This window comes from Caretta caretta, chromosome 13 (genome assembly GCF_965140235.1).
Source record: "Caretta caretta isolate rCarCar2 chromosome 13, rCarCar1.hap1, whole genome shotgun sequence".
Classification (NCBI taxonomy): Eukaryota; Metazoa; Chordata; order Testudines; family Cheloniidae; genus Caretta; species Caretta caretta.
Window position 1 is genome coordinate 9,229,792 of NC_134218.1, and position 17,344 is coordinate 9,247,135.

At 40.3% G+C, this 17,344-nt stretch overlaps 1 protein-coding gene across 6 annotated transcripts in view; it reads right to left on the bottom strand.

Moving 5' to 3' along the window:
* The window catches only part of CDH4 (cadherin 4), a 671,722-nt gene that overhangs the window by 244,794 nt on the left and 409,584 nt on the right, over positions 1 to 17,344 (bottom strand). For all 6 annotated transcript variants that reach the window (XM_075118731.1, XM_075118732.1, XM_075118733.1 and 3 more), the window contains one exon: positions 2,782 to 3,005. In XM_075118731.1, coding sequence (XP_074974832.1) covers positions 2,782 to 3,005 — 224 coding nt within the window. The remainder of the gene's footprint in view (positions 1 to 2,781; positions 3,006 to 17,344) is intronic.

Sequence of the window (17,344 nt, forward strand, 5' to 3'; positions counted from 1 at the left end):
AGATCACACGTAATGGTTTGTTGTTCTCAAGAAACATTATATATATTTATTTGAAGTCTTGCAGGTGAATCAGAAAAGACCCTAAAACAGTTTTTATAAAAGCATTTTTGATTGAGTCGTATTAGACCTTGTAACAATACATTTCAAATCTTTTCCCGTAACAGCCATGAAATGCTGTATATTAGGGTCATGGCCTGAAACTGGATACTGTTGGTTTTTAGCACCACATTGTTATCTTTGAAAATAATCCCATGATGTTGCTCCTTTCTTTGGTAAACAAGTCTTATTTTGCTTGCAGAAAGCATGAGGGTTTAAATAAAATACAAGTCAGATGCCTGAGATGTGGTGCAATAAAACTGTCTGTGACCTTGTCATTAGTCTTGTATTCCACAATTTTTCAGCATCAAACTATACACTAATAAGGCTTTTAGAAAGGAATGATATGAATTTTAAAAAGCTGTTGTTCGTTCTATCTTGAACCACAGTTCAGTTTATTTTAACATTAGAGGAATTTCCAGTCAGATATTTTACTAAAGCAGAAATGTGCATTCTCTGGGCTTTCCCAGAGTGAGAAGAAACTGGAGTACAGAAGCTGCATTACTTTGTTCCCCAATATTTAATCACTGTTAGAGAAAATGGGCTTTCTTTTGCGCAGCTTTGTGATGAATAGACTTTTTTTCTTCAATTCCTAGGCAACTCTGCATTTTTTAAAATCGCTTTTAAGCTCAAACACAATATGAAATTTTCCAAAACTTTTAGCAAATCAAAAAGTAAAACAAAATTTGTGCAACCTCAAAATGAAATATTTTGGTTTGATTTCAAGAGTTTTATGTATTTTCGTTTGGATTTTCTAAAATAAAATTAGAGGACATTTTTGAAAGAAAAAGTCATTTTGAACCAAAACATTTAAAATGTGTCATTTGGAAAAATGTCAAAATGAAACAGTTTGATTTCTTAGGATTATTTTTTTTTCAACTGAAACAATTCAGTGAAACCAGCACAAATTTGCGGAACATTGAGGTGTATCTGCATTTTTCTCTGAAAAAGTTTGCCCAGCTGGATTCTTTTGTTACTAAGTGGCAGATACAGCTGATATAACGTACAGGGCGTAGTTATGTCTTGTACAAGACAGAGCAATGCTACGGAAGACTGAGGAGGTGGTATATGTACATGGCTCAAAACCTTGTGAAAGTTCTGGGGTGAAAACATTGGGTGGCTACAGAAAACAACTCCATCTAAGTGCTTTCCACCATATTTCCCAGCAGGTGAAAAAACTGTCCCGGAAAGGATAGGAAGGAAGCAGGACCGTGACTGCCCAGAGAGGACAAGGTGTACTTGGGGAGTCAGAAGCACCGTCATAAAGCACGAAGAAGGATTGTCGCCTCTCTGAGCTGCCCCTGTGGTGGGGTGGCTCTGTACCATTGTCATCTTTGCTACAAGCTAGGGTTGTGAGTCCCTTGCTCATGTACACTTACTCGCACTAGCTCTCACTGAGTTAGCGCAGGCATAAATAGCAGTGTCACTGCGGTAGGGCTGGTAATGGCAGTGGAGGCCATGCATGGAACTGGTAGTTTTCAATACGGCTCAGCCATGCCTCTGTGCCTGCGGCTACCCTGCTCTTTATACTCACACTAGCCAGGGGAATCACCCTCACTCATAGTGTAGAAGTAGCCTAAATTGCATGACGTAGTCCTCAGGCTGCAGGGCAGGGACTGTTCTTTCTTTTTTAGTCACCATGCACATCTATGATGTTAAATATATAATAATGAATACACCTGAGATGCGATGTCTCATGAAATTCCCTTAAGTATGTATTGGTGGCTTTTCTAAGGCTTTGGAATTGGCCTGGGTTATTTAACTCCAGGGAGGAGGGATGTTGATGCTCAGCAGACTGAATGCCTGTCACAACAGTGCCATGTTGTGCCTGGTTGCCCTTTTGGCCACTGAGGGCACTAGACAGTGTTGCTAATGAGCAGAAACAATGCTCCAGCCCTTGTTGTCTTGGAAGAAAACAAGCTAAAATCTCCTCTCTTGATCCTCACTGTGGAGACAGACAGACAGATTGCTCGTTGCAAGAAACTTATTATTATAAAATCACTGCAGAAAACTTCCTGGGTCAAATTCCCCTCTCAGCTGCACCAGTGGAAACAGAGTCAGTGGTGTTAGTCCAGATTTACATTACTGCTACAGAGCAAATTGTGACCCTGGGTGTTTTGAGAAAAGGTTGCAATTAAATTCTGGAAGGCAGTCGGGCACAGGGTCTTATTGCTATTCATTCATTCGAAGGCCGTATTTCGAGTGGAGGGACAATATTAACTGTAAACAGCAAAGAAATTCTAGTAGGAAAAATTCTATAGACTAAAAAGCTTCACGATATAGATCAGAACCAGCTGATCACTTAAGACTATAAAAGTATGAACTGAGGAGTTTATTCTCCTCTCTAGTAACACTAAGTGAAAGCACATGTGTCAGCAGGAGAATATACTGCTAAAGAATTGTTCACAAGATGTTGGCCATAGCTTGTGGCACTTCCTATTTGAAAACCCGCCCTTTAAATACAGTTGTACAATACATGAAGTTCACATTCATATTATGTGCAACTTCTTTAAGAAATAGTAAACGTAATGGGAAATAGGTCTAGGTATACTTAATCCTGCCTCAATACATGGAGATGGCCTAGGTGACCTCTTGAGGTCCCTTCCAGTTCTACGTTTCTTTGATTCTATGAAACACCACAAGAGGCAATTTTAATCAAGGAAAGACAGCCTTAAAGGTCTTTACCTTGTGTCCATTGTGCTGTGATTTCTCCCCAACCAGTAATCTGACCATTGTTTCCCATCTCTCTAGGGTCTGGTGGTCCCACGCAGTTACCATAAACATTGTCTGTTTCAAGGGGATTTGCACCTGGTGGGCAGCATATATGGTCCCATCTGTCCTCACTTTGAAGTCCAAGTTGTTGGTTTCGTACCGAATTCCGTTCTTCCCGGGACAGGCACTAAATTTCACTAGAATAGGAGGCAAGAGACAAAGAACATGCACATCAGATAAAAAAAAAGCCATTGAACACAAGTTTCAGACATTTAATTTTCAGACGCATGCTGTCTCTCTCTCTCTCTCTCTAATAACCATCAAGGAAATGATTTAACCGTTTCTTTGCCCTTTCAGGAATGCTCTTGTGCTTTATCTCTATCCCCAGGGAAGAAGCTGTGGGCCATTTTTAAAGTATTTGATACAGTTTCATTCGATCTAAAACACAGCTGTTCCCCATTTCTACAAGTGGATTTCTCCCTTGTCACTGTTATCTTTTAAATTCAACTAGAGTCTATTACCCCACTGTGGGTATTCTTTAGACAAAATGTATTTTTTCTGCCCAACCCTTCAACAATTTACCTATGAGACAGATATGTATTGATGCTTAACTAAAATTTAAACACCTGTAACAATTCCATTATCAGAATAATAAAAACATATTTTTTACACAAAGAAAAATTTTAAATATATCCCTCTGCTGGAGTCGGATACACAGAGAGAACTGTAATCTCTCGCTGATCTGACTGTTTGGCATACTACAGTCAAGTGAAAGAGTTGGAACTCTGAAACAACCTACAAACTGCAATGTACAGTCTGTCTGTCTGTCTCTCTCTCTCTATATATAATCAGATCAAAGTTCTCTTACTTATAAATCTTTGTGTATTTTTAAGTAGAATTAATTTAAAGATGTGATTGAGAAGCACTTTTATGCATGCCAAGCTGAATATCACAAACGTTAGGTTAAAAACAAAACAAATCACCCCATATTAATTAAGCAACACAATCGACTGATTAGATAAGATTTGAACCGGCAAAGCACAATATTTTTGACTGCTCCAACAAGCCACCAGAAAAAAAACATACACCCTATCAAAAGAAACACATTACAGCAGCGAAAACATTTCCAGTGATTGCGAATGGATATACAGCTATCTGTCTTAGGTACTTATATGGCTCCCATCACTGTTGTATGCAAGCACCTCACAGTCTTTTATGTATCTATCCTCTTAATACCTCCCAAGAGGTAGGACAGTGCTATTATAACCCCTTTTTACACAGGGAATAGAGACAGAGAGACACTTACGATATGTCTTCATAGCAAAGAAAAACCAATGCTCCTGGGACTCATTGTTGCGTAGACTTCCGGGCTCAGGCTGGAGCCTGGGCTCTAGATCCCTTGTGGGAGGGTCCTGGTGAGTCAGCTGGCATGGGCCAGCTGCAGCTTTTTCTTTGCTGTGTAGACATACCCTTAGGGTTTTGTCTAGGCAGGGACGCTCAGGAAAATTAATCCAAATTAACTAAAAGGTATGAATTTAAGTGGATTAGCTCAGCGGCATTAAACCCCTGTGTGGATACTCTCATTCAGAATTAAATTGGCTTTAATTCACGATAGCTTAATTCATTTTGGAAGTGAATTAAACTAAACCAAATTGAGGACTCTTTAATTCTGAACAAGAGCATTCAAACATGGGCTTTAACTAATCCACTTTAAATTCAGACTTTTGTTAATTCAGATTAATTTTCCTGAGTGTCCCTGTGTAGACAAGCCCTAAGTGATTTGCCCAAGGTCACACACAAAGTGATGGAGCAATGAACTGAATCCAGGTCTCCTGAGTCTTAGACTAGCACCCCAACCACTGGACCATCCTTCTGCTGCATTATGCACAGTGCATCTCTAAATGAGTTTAGTATCGAGATCATTTCATAACTGTGCTGCTTACAAAGGCTTTCCAGATTATATATTTATTTAAACCATTTTAGTATATTTTTAAATCTATATGCTGTTGGAACTGTCAGCTAATGCTGCCATAAATTATGAGGCACCAAGAGCAAGTGTCACATTTTGCTGACAAAAACACTGGAAAAAGTTACCTAGTATTTAAAAAAATGTGGGTATCAAAGCAATTATAGTGGGAGGATTTTTTTAAAGCAATTTCACTGTCACCTTTTGCATGATTTAATTACTGTTTATTCCAAAACCCAGAGGGAAAAAGCTCTTCACTGTTTTGTTTTATAAAGTGTGTTATTCTGTGACTTCACATTTCATTGTTGCTTGGTTTGCAGTACATAACTTTTACGCCGGTCTCATCTGGAATATTTCAATTCAAACCTCTCCCCAGTTATCTGTGCCTCCCTCCCCCGTGACACTAAATATTTTTTCACATAATAGGAACGGCCACCTTCTGCATTGCTAGAAGTTCAAACAAAAATAATTACTTGGTTTGTCTAAGAAATAGAGTATCGCATTATTATCATCTTTATTTTGGTTATTATGGGTACGTAACTTCGAACAGCTCTCTACAGAGGTTTGGAAAGGGAGGCACAATCCCTGCCTTTAAGAGTTCACAGTCTGCATCAAACGGACACTGAAGGACACTGACACAGGAACCAAATACAGGGATTTTCTGCGGCCCCAGCTCTGTGAAGTTTTTGGTCGTCTCAGGTCCAGCCACGGATATCATAGAAAATGGAGGATGTGCAGTAGCTTGAAGCTCAGTTCTTACTAAGGCAAAACTTCTGTTGAGACAAACAGGAGTTTTGCTGGGGTAAGGGATGAGGAACGACTACAGAATTAGGCTTTACGTGATGTCAACAAATTTGGAGGTTGTCTCCAGCCACAAAGTTCTGATGTGGAACTGAACCACAATGTTCTCAACGTCTGTGGCTCTTTGGAGTGAGAGTTCTAATTCAGGCCCATTACTTCTTGTTAAAATCCTGGGATCACTTTGAGTTACGGCATAGACAGGTTTCAGAGTAGCAGCCGTGTTAGTCTGTATCCGCAAAAAGAAAAGGAGCATCCAATGAAGTGAACTGTAGCTCAAGAAAGCTTATGCTCAGATAAATTTGTTAGTCTATAAGGTGCCACAAGTCCTTCTTTTTTTTTTTTGCATAGACATATAGAGACTGAGCCAAACCCACTGAAATCAAGAAGAGTCTGTCCACCGGCTTTAGACTAGGCCCATAATGAGGAATACACTAAAGTCTGAATAAGTATGAACATGTAAGGTTTGTATGGCATCGCTCACAACCCAAGCTATGTTATTACCAGAAAACCATTAAGTATTTAGCATTTTAGGGGGAGATTTCAATGCCACTATGGGATTTGGAGACTGACTTTCAATGGGACTCTTGGTCCTAAATCCATTAGGAGCTTTTGACAATCTTCCCGCAACTCTCAGCCATGGTAAATATGTAAGAACACACTCAGGGTTGTCTATATATTTAGTTTGCAACACACTGGGGTGTGATTGTACCCCTCACTAAGTGTCTGTGTAGACTTTGTGGACATGCACTAACAGTTCCTTAGTGCACTTTAATCTACTCCTGTTTCAAAGCACTACTAGTGCACAGCTGGGTCCACATGGGCATTTAGTGAGTGGCAGGCTAGTATGGGGTAGATTTGTACCCCAATTTGCTGCAAACTAAGGCTATGTCCACACTAGAGAGTTTACAGCAGCACAGCTGAAGCGATGCAGCTCCGCTGCTGTAAGATCTCTCATGTAGCTGCTCTACGCTGATGGGAGAGAGCTCTCCCATCAACATTATTAAACCATCCCAACGAGTGGCAGTAGCTATGTTGGTGGAAGAAGCTCTCCCACCGACACAGCGCTGAGCATACTTCCGTTTATGCCGGCGGAACTTATGTTGCTCACGGGGGTGTTTTTTCACACCCCTGAGCGACATAAGTTTTGCTGACATAAGCAGCAGTGTAGACATGGCCTAAATGTTTGTGTAGGCAAGCCCTGAGTGTACCATAGCTGTTTGGTTGCCATTTATTTATTTTGATACTGCTCCCACCCAGCACTCTATGTATTGTACAAACAAAATCTGGGAGCATTATTAGCCCCTGATTTATGTAATGGAACTGTAAACTCTAAAACCCAAACAGGCACAGTGATAAAACTGATATATAAGAAAGAAAGAAAGAAAGAAAGAAAGAAAGAAAGAAAGAAAGAAAGAAAGAAAGAAAGAAAGAATTAAGCAAGCTATAGTGGTTGCCTTTTATAATCAATTCAACACTTAGTTTGATTTCATTTAAATTAAAAAAAACCACAATGTACAATGTGAAAAATCCCTTCCTATATGTACATATTGATTCAATATTCAAAATACTTAAACATCTGTTTAAGACACAGCGCACTGTTCCAATACGCTGCTCTAGTGTCATATGTCACTGTGCCGACTTTTATGCTCCATTATCTGAAAATGGCTACCTCTTAGACAAAGTCCCTCTGTGATTCACTAATTGCTTCCATTAGTTTAAAACAAACTCGACTAGACAGAGAGAATCCTGAGAGAAATTAAGACTAATTTTTTAAACAAGCAACCTCTCTGCTCCACTTTGTTCCTCTCAGATACAACAGGTAGACAAATACACAGAGATTTATTAAAAACAAGGAAGTCCTCCCCTACTGAGATCTTAGATGGGCAAAAAGACAGAAGACTTCAAGGAGAGTATGTGGACCTCAGCCCAGCAAGGCAGCCTCAGTAATAACTAAGTATATTAGGCCAAGTTCATCCTTAGTATCAGGTTATTAGCTTCAAAGGAGAGACACTAGGGTGCAGTTAGCTTATTGTGAGGACTATATTGTGAATCCTTCACTCAGGCTGGTGAGCAGTTACTGACTCTATTGGGCCTATGGGGGTACCTGTTTACCAATGTCAGGGGGTCACCATCTGGCCTATTTGGGTCTCTCTTATGACTACTTACATATGCCCTAAAGGGCTGATCTAGGGTTGATCTGAGAGATGCCAAGAACACTGACTTCAATGAGGGGGTAAGCTGCTCAGCCCCTTTCAGGATCAGGCCCTGAGTGACTCAGTACATGAACGCTTTTGGTAGCCCTTTCATGGCTCACCTATGAATCCTGACCTCTGATACATACCAATGTATTTATGCCCTAAATCTGATGACACATGATGATTGTTGTGACAATCTACACTATTATGGTCACCACTTTTACAAAATTATGATAAATCTTGTCAAGGCTTAAATTCTCAATGATTTTTTCCCAGAGACTCCCCTTCCTCCCCTCAATTCGGAGCTCCAGGCTTTAGCCCCATGGGGGGAAGGGGAGGTGCCAGGGCTCAGGACTTCAGCTCCTGCGGTGCGGGCCAGAGGGGATGAAGCCCCAAAGGCAGGCGCCTCCCACAGGTTTGAAAATATTTCCTGGAGGTCCACTCTGGTGGACTCTGGCTGAATTTAAACCCTGAATCTTGTGCAAAGTATGCCTTGTGAGGTATCACTGGAAAAGTTATAATCTGTTGAGCATCACTATCCTGCTAAAATGTGTGTATCATCTTTGTATTTGAAGTTATGAAATTTTGCTCTATGTTTGTTACCGAAACATCTTGTGAGTCTGAGGAATGCACATAGACCAGCCCCTGAGAGGTAACAAACAGTGAACAAAAATCGCACATGTCAAGCCTCACATAGACAAAAGGTGTTGGCAAAAGATTTGCAATTCACCTGAGAGAGATGCTACAAATCTCACATATGCCACAGACTGAGTGTCTGCACCCCAGCGAGGGGATATTCCTAAATGCCAGGAGGAGAATATGAATAAGTGACAGTGACATCACCACTTCACCTCTCCCCCCTCACCTATACTGAAGGCAACAAGATTGTTTGGAAGACAAAAACATTTGAATTGGGGAGAGCGGTCCAAACTGGAAAAGCTTTCCAGTTAGCACAGACTGCTGTAGGCTTTTAGGTAAGAGAAGCCTTGTTGCTTCAAATTTTACTTAACCTGATAAAGTTTAGGAAATAGCTTGCAGTTTTTTATCTTTTATTTCCTTTTGTAACCAGTTCTGAATGTCTATGCTTATACCACTTATAATTGCTTAAAATCTATATTTCTGTAGTTAATAAACTTATTTTAATGTTTTATCTAAGCCAGTGTGCTTTTGATTGAAGTTTGGGGAATCTACTCAGGTTACAAAGGCGAGTGCATATTTGTACCCTTTGATGGTATGACGAACTAATTAACGAGCTTATTCTAATCAAGGGGGTCTTGAGCAGTGTAAGAAGCACATTTCTGGGGTGCAAGGCTGGGGTTGGGGGAATTTGCAGGTGTCTCCCTGTATACAGTTTGAGAGTGGCTGAGAGAGCCTGTATATAACTTCGGGTGTGCCTTCACATACGAATGGCTGTGTGAGAGCAAAACCTGAGGGGGCTGCTTGCCACTAGCAGAGCAGTGAGAGGGGTACTCTGAGCAAGATAGTTAAGGGGCACAGCAATTCCACAGTCCAGATAGTACCTTGGGGCATGTTACAATTGTACATTACAAAAACTGCTTCAGTAAATTATGGAAAGCACAAACAACATTGCTGGGAAAAAATCCTCTATTGGATTGTTTTATCCGCTATTTAGATCACAATTGCTGGCTAATCTCCACTGTGGACTCTCAGGTACTCTTCAAAGGGGTGTAGAGGGATTCAGCCTGACAAGTCAAACTTTAATGAGAGTTGTACAACTAAATCCAGGTAGAGGCACTTTGAAAATTTATCTCACAACAATTAAATCCAAATGTCTTTAATGGAGAAGCCCATCACACAGACTCATTAAGATTGAAAGTAAGGTATTAATGTTTTATGGTTGCTGAGGAGATGAACTTGCATGAGGGATGGATAAGAATGTCTCAGAGTTTTTGCGTAGTTTCAGGGACTTTAACAATGCATTTTGCATATTTTGTGCCACAAGGACTCCTTGTTTTCATACATACATACATACATACATACATATATATATATATATATTATAATTTTACAAATTACACTCCATTAAAGTTAAGCACTGGTTTGATTGCTTTCCTGAATCAGGACATCTGTATATACTGTATGAAATAATATTATATTTCAAATAAAAAATACAGCATGCACCTTATCACATGCACTTTACATGATACTCCTATGGAACACTGCCTCATTCAGGGTGCACTTTAGGAGACAGGCAGTGAATGCTACAATGCACTGCTCCATTCAAAGTTCACGTTACTCACAAATGAATGCAGCAGGGTTCCACAGAATCCACACAGTTCCCTAGGATTTACATAGTTTGTGGGTGGATATCATTTTTCTGCAGGACAGCAACCTTCAGCCACCAATAAAATGCTGTGGGGGAATCTCCGGGAGTAGATTCTTTTGGATATTTCCTCCCCATGCCCAATTTTCACAGAGTTTACAGCAGAAGGAGAAGATCTCGTTTGTAGGAAGTTTCAGGGAGCCAGGGGGAAATGTTTCACACGGTCATCGGTGGCTGAAAGCTGGAGACTACAATGGAAATGCTTAAGTGTCCTTCACCGTAGGCGCTCCAGTCACACTGTAGCACAAGTCACACTAAAATGCAAATATGCTTCCATGTGGTATAGCAGAATTGCCAGCACTCTCCTCTGAAACCTTATTATCATTACACACACCCACACTCCTCGCTGCACAAAGAGCATGCTTTTACAGAATTTCTACAGCATTTATCTTGGGGGAAAAAAGCACATTACTCTATAGTAATAAATGTGACGCCAATCCATTTTTTTAAATTCCTCCCTCCCCATTTTGCTTTAATTGATACAGAATTAAACTTTAAAATTTACATGATGCCCAATAACGTTGATCTTTTTTCTGTAAATAGCTCTACATTTATGTCATTTGCAGTTGATGCAAATCTTGTATTAAAAAAAACAAACAAAAAACCACTGGCTATGTTTACCAAGCTCCGATCTCTGTCGACTTGAATCTATCTTTCTTTGACCAGTTTGAAGTCTAAGGAACACTGCATGAATCTAACATTCAGATGCAGTGGCATCAGTAATTAGGATTTCGGATAAACAGCAGAGCCCCACATCTATCATTTTTACAGGATGGAAATTTTTTTTAATATACTGTGGATAAATGTTCAGTGATGCTTATCGAAAGCTTATGCTGAAAACACCATCAAATGCTGGATGAAAAGAAAACCAGTAAGGCATCCTCATTAGCAGGCTTTTAGGTTTAACCCTTTACCCTCATCATTTTTAATTGCTTGCTCTATGAAAGGAGGCAGTATGACAAATCTGATATGGCAAAATAGGTACTGAATGCCAGGCAGAGAAGTTGCAGCAGTCTGCAGCAGACTTCCTGGCATCTAAGGAAGAAAAAAGCTGTATCTTCCTTCAAACAGGAAATGGTGTAAAAATGCAACAAGTTTATGAATTGTCCTTTTATTATTATTTAGCTTGTTAGGCTAACAGGACAGGCTCAAATGATCACATACTGAACATGAAAGATTTTCTGTCTACACATTGAACTTGTTGGTCACCAAAATGCCTCATAATTAGTTTTATGGGGAAAGGTCTGATTGCATTTAATTTGGCCATGGACACTATTCATCAAAAAATTAGCTTTAAGACTTATCCTTCTGAGTTCAGAACAGGATACATTTTTTTCTCATTTAATCCTATTTAATTAACAACAGCCACTTTTTGATAAGCCACACAGTGCCACATGTCCAGGAATAACTCTGCTCCTTTGCCAAGAGTTGGATCATGGCATGACAGCATCCTGCAGTTCAGGGCATTGTCCCCCAGGGAGCACTATTTTCCACCATACCACCCCATAAAGGCAACCATATTATCAGTGTAAACAGTTCCCTTGGTTTTAGCCAAAAGGCTGAAAAATGATAATGTAAAGCAGTCTCCTTTCTCCTGGACTTGAAAGAGTCATCTTACAAATTCTCTTACCTCCACTAATATGCAAAAGTACACTCTGCATTAGGAATCAAACTTGGATCCATTAACTGCCCCCCAAACACCCCACTTTCCCTAACAGTGACAATGGAACAGTCCATTAACCATTTAATTGTATTTGCCGCCTTTTCTTTTCAGAAGACAGGGCTTAGAAGCCAGAAGATATAATTGGCAAGTTCACCTCTGTACAAACGGTGCCTTTATCTAACACTACATAGATGGCAATCTGCATGGAACTTGTAGGGAGGAGCACAGTTTCAAGGAGGGAAAAATTTGGAGACCAGCAAACCAGACTGTTTGCACAAGGCTTGAATGCTAGCTGACGTTGCAGCACCTCTGTAATGAAGTTCTTTTAATAGAAGCCAGTTTAGTTTTACAGGCATGGAGTGCTCTCACATTATTACCCAGTACAAGGTGCATCAGACACTTTATAGTGTAAAGATGTCTCTTTTCATAGTCATTCTTTGTGAGCTTTTTAGCAAATCACTTGCCCTCTTGCTACAATGCGGCCCTATGCTACAATGCATCTGCATTCAAACCTCCTGTTGACTTCAGTGAATCTTTGCACAAGGAAAGATGGCAGAACTGAGTCTTTAGGATATACATTAACAGCCTTTGTTTTTCATATTACAATGTCATCACATAAGCCATTTGGAGGAGACGAAACTAAGAACACTAAGACTCCGTAATCAGAAAAGAGGTCACCATACATAACAATTTTAATCTCACCTTATAGGTATTGGTGGGCAATTTATTGCCCCAGACAGCATTAATCTTCTGAAAAAAGGTGTGAGACCATTCAGTGAAACAGGCAATCTAGCTAGCAAATATTCTTAAGTATCTTGTAAGTAAGTACGTTGTATTCATGGGTGGTGTTCTTACAATCTAGCAATGTTCATTGATCAGTAATGTTAAAAAATTTGGAGTATGTCTCACTATAAAGTTTTATTTGTTTGAAAACAATGAGTGTGTAATAAATTTTTGGGCCAAAATTTTCCCAGGTTGTTTGATCAGACCTTTAATGGTGTTCCTGCAATGGCATACCTATATGACTAAGTAGTATTACACCCATCTTAAATATGAACAAACTGAGGTCAAGTGAATTCCCCAAGGCCCAGTTGTGAGCCTATGGCAAAGCTAGGAACAGAACCCTGAAATTCTGACTCCCAGTTTCCTGTTCAACTTGGTAGATCACATGGCCTCATTAACCCCTTTATGATTATACCAAACATAGGAGATGAAAGTTTGGACTGAAAACATGTTAAGTGACTTCCCCCTGCATGCCACAAAGCAAGGGGAGCAGATTTTGGCACACCGATCCCTCTCCCTGAAAAACACATTCCTAACTTAGCCTAGGAAAAACGGGAAATGATCAAGCACCAAATATATGTTGTTTTACCCACCCTATTGTTAAGAAATCTTGTGGATAAATACGAGAAGTTTAGTTTTATGGACCCCTTCTGGGATTGTTTGGTGTAAATTACAAAAGCTAATGGTGCCAGGTTGAAGAGAAAATGAGAACTTTGGAATGAGATTCTGTTTTTCTTTAGCCTGAGAGAATGCATTTAGCTCTATGCAATTTTTATTATTTCTAAAATGTACTCTATACAGGTGGGACAGTCTTCTTTATAGCATTCAGAGATCTGACTGGTAATATTAGGTTTTTAAAACAAATACAAATACTCAGCAATGCCATTCCATTTACAGCAGCTGCAATGTAAAAACAAAATAAAAAAACCTCTTCCTCCCTGGATTGTTTGTAATGAGTCTAATGCTATAATCTCATATCATAACTGGATTTCTCTCTCACACAGACAATGAAATACTCAAAGCCCTCCTTGCTTTGTAGAAGACAAATCATGCATAAATAGAAAAAAATGGTAGCACTAAAACCTGATAAAAACAATGTTTTGTTGGGTTTTTTTTGCAAGATATCAACCTGATGTTACTAATTTTATGCATTACGTTTTCAAGAATGTCCCCATTAAAATATTGCACTAATAAAATCTGAGCGTCTTTATATAATATTTATAGCACTGTGGGCAAAACAAAGTCTCCTGGTAAAAGGAAAAGCAGCAATTCAAACAACATTGATGGTAAGTGTATGTAATGGTCATATCCCTGGTGATCAGGTTTGACAGCATGCAGTTTAAGAAAACATTTTGATATGACAAATAAAATGTGTGTGTGTGTGCACGCAAGAAAGAGTTTGGATTATTAACTGTCCTGAGTTTAAAAAACATGAACGAAATATCAGTGGGTAGGGAAGAAGAGTAGTTTATGGAAGGCTATAGCTATAATCGGTCTCCTTCTGAAATTGTATTTCTATTTGAAGTGTATAACTCTTATTAGAAAAACTCACTATTTTCCCATCCAAATGAACCCTCCACTGCACCCAAAATCAAAAAGCGGTGCATCTTAATTTGGGTGACTGTTTACGGAGCCCCAGTCACCACCTCCACAACCCACCACTCTAACAACTAATGTGACAGGCGAGAATTCCAGATCCTGATCAGAGAGGCCCATCTGAAATGGCTCCATCATTTACAGGGAGAACGTGGATACTTCCTAATGATTTGCTCTTCATGGGCCCAATCCAATGCCCAGTACAGTCACTGAAATTGATCAACTGCAACAGATGCTGAATCTGGGGTTTTTTTCTTCTAATTTTTCTTCCTGAGAGGTTTTAAGTCAAATATTTTTGTTACCTGTTAGAAGAAAATACGGGCTCATGCTTTCCACTTGTAGGTCCAGCAGTATCTAAAAGCTGTCCCTATCTACGGGAGGCCTATATGAAAAACGCCACTTTCCAAATGGAGAAATGCTTCCACACACACAAACCTGTGGTGGGAACCCCAGCTGGGAAGTGAAGGACTTAGTTATACAGCTCAATCTATCCTCTGACCCGAAGGATGGTTGCTCTAAGGGCAAGTCTACTGTACTGCTGAAGCACGTCTGATGAAGACGCTCTCCACGGATGGGAGAAAGCTCTCCCTTTGGCACAATAAAACCCCTACCCCAGAGGCGGTTGCTATGTCGGTGGGAGAAGCTCTCCTGCCGACATAGCTCTGTTGGCACCGGCGCGTAGGCTGGTGTAAGTTACGTCTCTCGGGGGTGGCTTATTCGCACCCCTGAGCAACATAAGTTATACTGACATAAGCTGTAACCTAGACAAGTCGAAAGTCATTGTTGAGGCACATTCCCTGGCAGGTCGAGGACCCTTCCACTGCTGCAGTCTACACGCTGCTCCTATTCTGTGGATCATCCTCTCCAGCTGTCAATCTAGAACTTTCCACAGATAGTCAACTGATTTAAAAAAAAAGTGATAAAAAATGCATAACCCCCAGTGTATGATTTGAAGAAAACATTTGTGTGATAAGCCAGGAAATGCCTACTCTTTGCTCCTTGGGAGTCAATAATACTGTAACCTGGGGCAATTTTAAACTAATCTCCTTGATCAATCTTTCTTTCTCTGTCTCTTGACAATCTCTTTCATATATGTCAATATATGCTTGAAATATTGCATACTAGCAGCTGTCACAATGAATAATGCTTACCTGACATATAAATGGTCAGACAGCAAATTGCAAAACATGGCAATACGCACCTTGTTGTGTCTTCATTTTGGCAGTTAATTGTGGACATTACACATACCGTCCCAGTAGATTATATGCAATCTTTGTGCTTATGGTCACAAATATTTGCCAGTCTGGAGCACTGTTCCCTCTAAGCTGTGCACGTTTGCGTGTGCACACAGATCCTAAAGCACACGGCAAAACACCACGCGCACAAAAATTTGCACAGAAGAAATTTTTTAAGCACACGGCCTGTCAAAAATTAGAGGGAACATTGCTCTGGAGTCATATTAAACCTCCTTTACACTTCAGTGTATGACCTTGTACTAAACACTCTCTAATTTATGTTCTTGTAGTCTTCAGTTATAATGAATCCACATATACAGTATGTACAATAGCACAAATTGAATCACATTTGTAACATATAGTATACTTGGTTAAAGTGATTTAACCCACTTCTCAATTGGCTCCACCAATGTTTCTCAACCAGAAATACGTGTATCCCTCAGGGCACACAGGGCTCTTCTAGGGGTTACTCAACTTATCTCGATCAGTGTTTCTCAACCTGTGGGTGGTAACCCCCAGGGGGGTTGTGGGATGGGTTTAGGGGGGTTGCAAGTGCAGGGCCAGCATTAGTGCGTGGCAAGAGAGGCAATTGCCTGAGGCCCCACAGCACAGGGAGACCAGTGAAGCTAAGTTACATGCTTCAGCCCCAGGCATCAGGCTTCAGACAAGGCTCACAAGTGAAAAATATGCTCAAGTATCACAGTGAAATGTAAGTACAATATTTATATTCCAATCAATTTATTTTATAATTATATTGGAAAAGGGACAAAGTAAGTAGCAATAGTGTGCTGTGCCACTCTTGTATTTTTATGTCTGATTTTGTAAGCAAGTACCGTATCTACTCGTTCATTAGCCCATTTGTTTATAAGCCAACCCCCAAGATGGATAGGTAAAAATAGTAAAAACTGTATGACCCTTTCATAAGCCGACCCTATATTTCAGGGGTTGGCACACTTTGGCTCCTGCTCCCTCAGGGTAAGCCTCTGGCGGGTCGAGACATTTTGTTAACCTGGAGCGTTCACAGGCACGGAGCCCCTCAGCTCTCAGTGGCCGTGGTTTGCCGTTCCCAGCCAATGGGAGCTGCGGGAAGTGGCGCCACTTCCCACAGCTCCCGTTGGCTGGGAATGGCAAACCGCGGCCCTGGGAGCTGAGGGGCTCCGTGCCTGCAAACGCTCCAAGTAAACAAAACGTCCCGACCTGCCAGCGGCCTACCCTGATGGGCCGGGAGCCAAAGTTTTCCAACCCCTGCTATATTTTAAAAGCTGTCATCGCAAGAAACACTCAAAAGTTTTGCGAGAATTATTTTAATGTAATCTAATGAAAAACCTGTTGTTGTTATAATAATAACTGAACAAATATGTATTCACCTTCAAAATTACAGTCAATAGTTAAAATCAGTAAATGGATATTTAAAACAAGTAACTTAGAACAATATGACACTTTAAAAAGTCTTAAAATCTTTCAAAGTCTGAATCAGTCTCTGATTCACCAAACAGTTCATTAAACCCGGCTTCAGTCACAGCTGCACCTGCATTGTCATCGTAGATGTTGGCAGTGTCGTCTTCAGACTCAGATTCCTTCTCATCATCAGCCTCTATTGTGTCATCATCAAATATGGCATCATCTTCTGACCCATCGAGTGCCTTACTGATAGATTTCAGAGTAACAGCTGTGTTAGTCTGTATTTGCAAAAAGAAAAGGAGTACTTGTGGCACCTTACTGTTTTCCACAGTATGCATCTGATGAAGTGAGCTGTAGCTCACGAAAGCTTATGCTCAAATAAATTGGTTAGTCTCTAAGGTGCCACAAGTACTCCTTTTCTTCTTAATGATAGAGCATTTCCTACATGATTTTTCTATAGTTTCTGAGGGACTGGACACCCACGCGTCCTTGATCCACTGGGTGACCAGATTGATTTCGGGCTTCATAAGATTCCCGCCTTTCGTCAACTCC